General features: G+C 44.2%; 1 protein-coding gene across 1 annotated transcript; it reads left to right on the top strand.

The window, feature by feature from the left end:
* The first annotated feature begins 3,924 nt into the window (after positions 1-3,924).
* LOC134647107 (E3 ubiquitin-protein ligase TRIM21-like) lies at positions 3,925-8,193 on the top strand. Its single transcript, XM_063501270.1, has 2 exons — positions 3,925-4,028; positions 6,439-8,193. Exon 2 carries the CDS (start codon positions 6,448-6,450, stop codon positions 8,191-8,193), a length of 1,746 nt encoding a protein of 581 aa, XP_063357340.1. The 5' UTR covers positions 3,925-4,028; positions 6,439-6,447.
* The last annotated feature ends 1,146 nt before the right edge of the window (positions 8,194-9,339 follow it).

The raw sequence follows: 9,339 nt of genomic DNA, 5'->3' as shown, positions 1-9,339 counted from the left end.
CTGGCGGAGCCCATCACCCACCGGGAACAAGTCCGACTTATTGCCGGCAATGCGAACCAAGCTCTTGCAACGGTTGTATAGGGATTGAATGGCCCGTAGCAATGGGCCAGACACCCCATACTCCCGCAACACCTCCCACAGGACACCCCGAGGGACACGGTCGAATGCCTTCTCCAAGTCCACAAAACACATGTAGACTGGTTGGGCAAACTCCCATGCACTCTCAAGTATCCTTGAGAGGCTAAAGAGCTGGTCCAGTGTTCCGCGACCAGGACGAAAACCGCATTGCTCCTCCTGTATCCGAGGTTCAACTAGCGAACGAACTCTCCTTTCCAGCACCATGGCATTGACTTTCCCAGGGAGGCCGAGGAGTGTGATCCCCCTGTAGTTGGAACACACCCTCCGGTCTCCCTTCTTGAAGATGGGGACCACCACCCTGGTCTGCCAGAGGGTTCCCATTGTAGAGGCATGTCAACCAGGACAGCCCTACAACGTCCAGAGCCTTCAGGAGCTGGTGGCGGACCTCATCAACACTAGGGGCTCTGCCACCAAGGAGTTGTTTAACTGCCTCAGTGACCTCGCCCCTGGAAATTGGCGGGTCATTCCCCTTATCCCCAGACTCTGCTTCCTCCTCAGAAGACGTGTCCGTTGGATTAAGGAGGTCCTCGAAGTATTCCTTCCACCGCCTGACAATTTTCTCAGTCGACGTCAGCAGCGCTCCGCCAGCACTATACACAGTGCAGGTAGAGCACCGCTTTCCCCTCGTGAGATGCCTGACGGTTTGCCAGAATCTCTTCGAGGCAGTCCGAAAGCTTTTTTCAATGGCCTCTCCGAACTCCTCCCACACCCGAGTTTTTGCTTCAGCCACTGCCCGAGCCGCATTCCGCTTGGCCTGTCGATACCTGTCGGCTGCCTCCGGAGTCCCACAGGCTAACCAAGCCCGATAGGGCTCCTTCTTCAGCCTGGTGGCTCTCTTCACCTCTGGTGTACACAATGTGGTTCGGGGATTAACACCACGGCAGGCAGTAAACCACCTTGCGGCCGCAGCTCAATGCAGCAGCTTCGGCGATGGAGACGCTGAACATGGTCCATTCGGACTCAATGTCCCCAGCCTCCCTCGGAATGCTGTTGAAGCTTTGCCGGAGGTGTGCGTTGAAGATCTCGCGGACTGGGGCCTCTGCTAGACATTCCCAGTACACTCTCACTACACGTTTCTTTCCAGCCATGTCTGTCCCGTCTGTAACAACTGAAAATAAAATAAATAATAACAAGAAAGGTTGATCAAATGGACAAAGTTAGTCCGCTGGGTGTCTTTGTTAGCTTTCAGACAGCATTTCTGATGGCTAAAGAACCAAACGGGACAGGCACAAAAAGAAAAATGACAATGGTTGGGGCACCAACCACCTGTCTCCTGAAGCACCGTGCACTTGTGGATTCCCAGCATCTGCAATCTTTTCCTCAACACTAACCCTCATATAGTGTGAATGATGTTCTGAAGCTGGTTAGGGTTTAGAATGTATGTGAATAATAATGTGCTTTTGAACACACCGCGCGTGAAATAGTCCCATGTGACCCCGTGGGGAGCTGTTTATCTTGTGCCTCGCTTCTTTCCTGTTCCCACACGTGTTTTTTTTTTGTTTTTTTTTGTTTTTTGCGCCTGTCCCGTTTGGCTCTTTTGCCATCAGAATTATTGTCTAAAGGCAAAGAAAGATGCCCAACGGATTTACTTTGCCAAACGGACCATCCCAGCCTTGCCGTAATGGTCTATTTGATTCACCTTTTATTGTTTATTTTATTTTTCATTTGCTGAATACGGGACGGACTTTACTGGGGGAAAGAAAGGGGAGAAAGAAAGAGGGAAAGGAAAACAGCTGAGAAGAGGGACGGGGAAAAAGGGCAAAAAACAAAAACAACAGAGTAAGCAGACAAAAAATACATATATCGATCGATCACCTGGATCACCTGTTGAGAAAGAAAAAAGAAAACAAGCAGAAGAAAACGAGGGTAAAAGAATAAACAACATCACAATGATATATGGGAATATGGCAGTAAATATTAAATGTTAAACATTATTGTGCAGCACGTAAGATGGACAGCGCACAGTGTGCTTTGAGGTAGGAGCCAAAAAGGGTGTAGTTTGTGTGTGTAATCACCCGTGTGTACACCTGTGAGCATGAGCACGCTTGTTTTTTAAAAGGTTCCTTCATGTAATGATCTGCTAGAGGGTGTGGGGGGCCACTGCCCCGTCCTCCAGGGCATGAAGCAGGTATGGAGGAGATCAAAACTCCAGACATCCAGAGGCCCCCAGAACACAAGAGACCAGGGAAGACCAACAGAGGGGCAGCCGCGTCACTGTCCCAGAAAGAGCTGAGGAGAGTCCCAGATGAGGCATCACTCAGCAGCCGCGGAGCAGAAGCCAGAGGGGGTTGCAGTGACGTGCCCATGAGCTCCGCGGGCAGCCAGCTGTGCCTGAGTGACCGAGCCCCAGGCCAAGAGGCCGAGGGCACCCCACCTCCGAGGTAGACCGAACGAGCCCCAGGCTCCAGGCCCGGATAAGCAGCTGCCAAGGAGTGAGCCGGTGTGTACCTGGGCGCCCATCCCCAGACACACAGAACCACCAACGCACCGTGTTTTTCCCTCTGAAGAACTGGTAACCAGTGTGAAACATCGGGGATGCTCAATCAGACCAGCGAGAGCAAACAAACCCAGCCCTCTCAGGATGTGGGCAGAATCGAAAAATAACCTAAGCAGGAACAATCAAACCCAGCCCTCCCAGCTTATGGTTTTAATCTTTATTGGGGGATGAAAACTAAAAAAAAAAAAAAAGCCCTAATTTTGACAGGGAGTAGAGACTCTTTGAACCCTTTTCTGGATCTTCAGAGGGGATGAAGGAGGCAGAGGAAGAAGGAGAATTGGTCTGTGTTTTATTGTAAGATAGAGACCTGGGACTATTGTGGGAATGACAGCCTACTTTGGCCCATCGGTGGTGGATCTCATGAAGAGAGACGGCAGGGAGAAGGACAGTGCTTCATCTATAACAGCTCCAACACCTACAGTAATGTGTTCAGTTCTAGTGCATATGCAGCATTTAAGATTAACTGAAGGCTTTTCAGGGAGTTTTTAGGACTTCCTGATAATAATAATTACAGTAGCCCAGCCAGGAAGCAATACATGCATGAACTAGCTCTTCTGGACAGAGATCTCTGATGCACTGCAAAAACTCAAAATCTTACCAAGTCTATTTGTCCTATTTCTAGTCAAAATATCTTATTACACTTAAAATAAGACACAATCAGCTACAGAGCAACATTTTGTGAGATATATGAACTTTTTTCAAGACAGTGAATCTTGAAACCAGAGAAAAACTAGAGAATTTTAACTTGTTCCATTGGCAGATTCTTTTTACTTATTTCAAGCTAAAATATTTATTAGAATTCAAATTTAGACAGAAATAAAGTGAATAATATTACTTTATTATTATGTTGATGCAGCACATGGTTCAGTTAGCTTTGTATAAACATATGTGTTAGAAATGTTCTTCAATCAGCTCTTTTTACTCTCATTTCACAGCCAGTACTTTTTTTACTTTTACTTGAGTACAGAAGTTGAATTAGTACTTGCAGTATTTTTAACAGTAGTACTTCTACTTAAGTACAGACTGTGTGTACTTGACCTCCTTCAGGGTCCACCTGAAGCTCTCAGTCTGCTGTGGAAAAAGGAAATCCAGGTGAGTTTCTCCTGATCACCTGAGGCCGTCATTACTGTGTGAACCCACACACCACTCCTCACTCCTCCCACCAGTACTCAGCACACAGTCACTGAGTACAGACCAGCTGATTCCTGTAAAGGGAGAGACAGCAAAACCAGACAAACAGCTAGAGGGAGAGGCGGAGCAACACCTGAAAAAAGTTCAACGTCATTTTGCAGAAGTGAAAGTGTGAGAGAGCAGCAGCAGAGCTGCAGTCGAGTCCTGTTTGTCTCTAAAAGAAGATTCACTGGAGTCCATCAGGTTTCTCTCAGCAACAGTGGTGAGTGCAGCTGATCACACTTCCTGTTTCTACACAAATCTTCACTCTGTTCACTTCACGCTGACTCATCACAGTCACACTGGATCCATAGAAATCTGCTCATGTAAGCACAGATCCACTGTAGGAACATCGAGCTGCTGCTTCAGTCTCACTGTGGCTCTGCTCAGGACTGTGGACTCAGTCTGTGCTCTGGACTTCAGACTGACTCCACACTTCCTGGTTATTCATCACTTCCTGTTCCTATTAGACTGATTCTGGATCTGATTGATCATAAGGATTACAGACGTGAAAACATCTGTTTATTCTTTATTGATATAAAGCCTTTGATACTGTAAACCCGCAGATTTTGGTCAGTACTTCAAAAAGTCATTCAGACATTTTACAAAGAGAGATTATCTGACTTAGTGTATCCTGTAAGAGTCACAGATGTTCCTGAATCATTCAGAAAACAGTCGATGCTGCACTTTATAACTTTGTGTGGAAACATAAATCTCATTATTTAAACAGATGTGTTTGAATCATCCTGATAATCGAGGCTTTAAATATGTCAGAGTTCACACATCAGCTGTGATGTTCAAGCTAAACTGGATCAAACATGTCATCAGACGCAAACATAGATGATGGTGTTTAATCCCTAAGCTTATTTAAAAAAACTGGAGGACAGAATTCCTCCTTAAATGTGATTTTGATCAACAACATTCACTGATCTCATTTTCACACACAGGCTTTATCATGGTGACTTCTTCTCTACTAACATAAATCTTTGATTTGGACAACCAAATATATGAAATACATAAATAAATCAATGTTTTATGTTTTCTGTGTTATAGTGGACGCCCTGGACCACTATCTCTGAAACGGGATTCGGTACTGTTCCCTGGTAATAACGTCCGGTCAGAGACGGGGAATGATTTCACAGTGGAAGAACTTTCTTTGCCACGAGCCCACATCGAACACACACTCTCGCTGGCAAGTAAGGATGTGGTTCTGTAATTAATACAAATAAGAAATAACATAAACATCTTCCTTGTCTAGCATTTCTCATACTTCAGTGTGACAGAGAACACCATACCAGATTACAAACGGACAGTTCCAGATACCAGAAACAGAGCTTCGAGTAAAATAACATAACAGGATGGCATAAACACAGAATCATAATCAAGTTAGGCCAATTCCTTCATTTGTGAGTCAACACCACCCTCTAGTGGATACAATTGCTCACTCAAAGGCCACCATGTGTTTGCAGGCTTTATGAACAAGAATGGATTCGTATGCTAACTTCGTAACTCCATCAGGTAAAATCTTTGGGAACATTAAATTAAATAAAATTAAATCCACAATAACTGAAGCAACTTAGAAATGAGGAATATCCTGTGGAGTCAGGCTACTACTTACTTATTCCTACAGCATAGCTACTAACTCAAGGCAATAGTAACAGATGTCTACATTGGCACATTAACAGTAACAGAAATAAATAAATTCCCAACGTAACTTACTGGTTCTATGAACGCACACTTGCCCGCCTTAGTCCGATTTAACTCAGCGTTACTCTCCGACTACACTTCTAATTGCCACAGCAAGGAGAGAACGGGTGAGCACTCTGATTGGCAGTTGGCCCCTGGGGGAATCATGCTCCTGCCGTGCAGGTAACGCATGCCCTGGACAGAGGACTTTTTAACAATCTGAGAAATTGATCCAGAATAATGTGAATGATGTATCCCAGCGAGTGACTGGAAAAGTTCATTGTGAGAGAAAACAGTTTTTAATGATGCAAAAATTGACCAAATAAACAGACACCACTGAATAAACATTTTCTCATAAATGCCATTTATACTGGTTCAAACAGTTAATAACACGTTTCTGAGGTTTATGATTCATTGTCCTCCTCACTGTCACTTCTATTGGAACAGTCACTGTTTAATATTAATGGCTCGTTGATCTGGATTTACAATAAGAAGTATTTAGTCACCAACAAGGTCAAAGTTTACTTCACAGTAATTGATGGAAAATATCCAACAAACTGATTTATTCAAGTATACAAATGATCTGGATGAATCTTGGACCTTCTGTAAAATAGTCAGAAAAAAGATTTCACATCTTTTTAACGACTGTATTTATCTTCATCCCCAAAGTTATTCTGTTCATCTGGACGCTGCACTGTACAGCAGACACTACGTTGTTAAGTCTGTGTTTGGGATGAACCAGTTTGTGTCTGAGTGTGTTGCTGGGTCTCCACCAGTTACTCTGAGAACTGAAGAAGCTTCTCTGATGAAACGTCTTCAAGAAACTTAAAGAAGTCCAGACGCTTTTCTTTCCAAGCTCCTCAGACTACTGACGCTTGTTTCTCTCTTTTTAAAAATGAAATTTAAAGTGAATTTTGAATCAAATGTTTCTTTTCTTTCTCCCTCAGAGTGCAGACATGTCTGCTGCCAGCAATCTGCGATCTGAAGATCAGTTTCTGTGCTCCATCTGTCTGGATGTGTTCACTGATCCAGTCTCTACACCATGTGGACACAACTTCTGCAAAACCTGCATCAGTCAGCACTGGGACCTGAATCAGAGCTGTCAGTGTCCCATGTGTAAAGAGACTTTCTCCACTAGACCTCAGCTGAGGGTCAACACGTTGTTCTCTGAGATGGTTGCTCAGTTCAGACGTGAAGCTCAGCAGAAAGCCAGCAGCAGCAGCTCAGAGCAACAAGCTGCCAAACCAGGAGAAGTTCCCTGTGACGTCTGCACTGGAACCAGACTGAAGGCCCTGAAGTCCTGCCTGGTGTGTCAGACCTCCTACTGTCAGACTCACCTGGAGCCTCATCTGACAGTGAAACGTCTGAAAAGACATCAGCTGATTGATGCTGTGGAGAACCTGGAAGGCAGGATGTGTACGACGCACGATAACCTTCTGCAGCTGTTCTGTAAGACCGACCAGACATGTGTCTGCATGCTCTGCTCTGTTTTAGACCACAAGAACCACGAGTTTGTTCCTCTGAGAGAAGAATATGAAGGAAAGAAGGCAGAGCTGGAGAAGACAGAGGCTGAGATTCAGCAGATGATCCAGAAGAGACGACTGAAGATTCAGGAGATCACAGAGTCGGTGAAGATGAGTAAAGATGCTGCAGACAGACAGAAAGCAGAAGGTGTTCAGGTCTTCACTGCTCTGATGGAGTCTGTTGAGAGACGCCTGAAGGAGCTCATGAAGGAGATCGAAGACAAACAGGAAACTACAGAGAAACAGGCTGAAGGTCTCATCAAAGATCTGGAACAGGAAATCTCTGAGCTGAAGAAGAGAAGCTCTGAGGTGGAGCAGCTCTCACGCTTTGAAGACCACCTCCACCTCCTCCAAAGCTTCTCCTCCCTGAAAGCTGCTCCACCCAGCAAGGACTGGACAGAGGTCAGAGTTCATCCACCATCATATGAGGGGACTGTGGGGAGAGCTGTGGCTCAGCTGGAGGAGACAGTCTGGAAACCCATGAAGAAGAAGCTGTTTGAGGCTGAGCTGAAGAGGGTGCAGCAGCATGAGGTGGATGTGACTCTGAATCCTGATACAGCTCATCCTTATCTCATCCTGTCTGATGATGGAAAACAAGTGAAGTATGGTGATGTGAGGAAGAATCTTCCAGACAACCCAGAGAGATTTTCTTACTATGGTATGGTTTTAGGAGAGCAGAGTTTCTCTTCAGGCAGATTTTACTTTGAGGTTCAGGTTAAAGGAAAGACTGCCTGGCATTTAGGAGTGGCCACAGAGTCGATCAACAGGAAGGGAGAAATCACACTGAGTCCTCGAAATGGTTTCTGGATTGTGAGGCTGAGAAATGGAAATGAGTACGAAGCTTATGCTTCCCCACCAGTTCGTCTCTGTCTTCAGCCTGGTCCTGAGAAGGTGGGGGTGTTTGTGGATTATGAGGAGGGTCTGGTCTCCTTTTATGATGTAGGTGCTGCAGCTCTGATCTACTCCTTTACTGGCTGCTCCTTCACTCACAAACTCCACCCATACTTCAGTCCCAGTAACAATGATGGAGGTAAAAACTCTGCACCTCTGATCATCTGTCCTGTCAATCAAACTCGAGTCGATCAACAACTGATTTTATTGGATTATGTATTGGATGACCTGATTTTTCTTAGATTAGTTGAATCAGGACATTTTCCCACTGATGGAGACTCGAGCTGAAGAGCAAATATCAGAGAATAAATGTCCAAAAGCTTCACTTACAATAAAGTTTGTTCAATGCTTTGAGTGAATCCACACAGCAAATCCAGCATGTCCAAATTAACACTGTCAGATTTGATTTAAACTCTTTTAAAGTGTCTATATGGGTCCACACCAGAGAGAGTTAATTTAACTCTTATTGGAGAGTTGGTACGTTAACTCTGATTTCGTGTTAAGTACCAAATCTGTCTGGAGTTGATAATTTGACACTTATTAATGCTAACTAGGTGTTAAGAGTTTATAAACTAACTCTCACAGAGTATTCTAGTTTGACTACATTAGAATTAATTAGAAGATAACTCTTAAAAGTTTGAATTTTACTCTTCTGAACTTCTAGAAATTCCTTTGGAAATAAACATTTATTACAAAGAGGCAATGGTTTTTGAAAAACATTTATTTTGAACGGTGCACTACAATTTCAAAACATTTTCTGAAACATGTAACAATATGGAGTAATGTACATGTTCTCACTTTCATTAGAATATTGTTTATCAAACGGTCTGACATAGGTAATTGCAACAGCATGCTCATTGTTCTTTTCTTCAATATAATATGCATGTCCTCCATTCATCACTTCTGCTCTCCCCCATATTCCACCTTCACAAGCATATCCTGTGTCGAAATTCAATAGAAATTAGTTGTGCACTAATTAATTGCACAAATAATCTGGTAATCAATTGCAGCACAGTAAAAAGAAAAAATCATTTTTGAGCTGTAACTTGTATTTTCCCAAAAGATTCCAGATACAAATCCAATGCCCATATTTAAAGGCAATATTCTACCCGAACATGTTTGTTAAAATGGTGCTCTCTCAAACAACTGAAGAACACAGACAACAGTTAATGTTGAACTAAATTTAAAAACTCAGTCTTTTTCATTTTTACCTAACAAAAACCAAGGAGCAGAAGAGTCCAGAACACAGGAAAACACATCAAGAAATGAAACCAAACTAAAGCTCAACAAGAGTCCACGGACAGTTCAGGGGGGTCGACCCAGAGGTCGGCCATACAGGAGCCAACACAGGTCAGGGGGCCGGCCATGCACACAGCAACGGCAGCGACGGGCAAACAGTTCTGGAGGCCGACCATGCACACGGCAACGGTGGCG

This window comes from Pelmatolapia mariae, linkage group LG3_W (assembly GCF_036321145.2).
Source record: "Pelmatolapia mariae isolate MD_Pm_ZW linkage group LG3_W, Pm_UMD_F_2, whole genome shotgun sequence".
In the NCBI taxonomy this organism is placed as follows: domain Eukaryota; kingdom Metazoa; phylum Chordata; class Actinopteri; order Cichliformes; family Cichlidae; genus Pelmatolapia; species Pelmatolapia mariae.
The sequence above is the reverse complement of the archived record's forward strand: the minus strand, read 5'-3'. Positions and strand labels throughout refer to the sequence as shown.

Coding starts and splice junctions, on each gene's coding strand:
- LOC134647107 (XM_063501270.1), top strand. CDS start 6,448: ATGTCTGCTGCCAGCAATCTGCGATCTGAAGATCAGTTTCTGTGCTCC.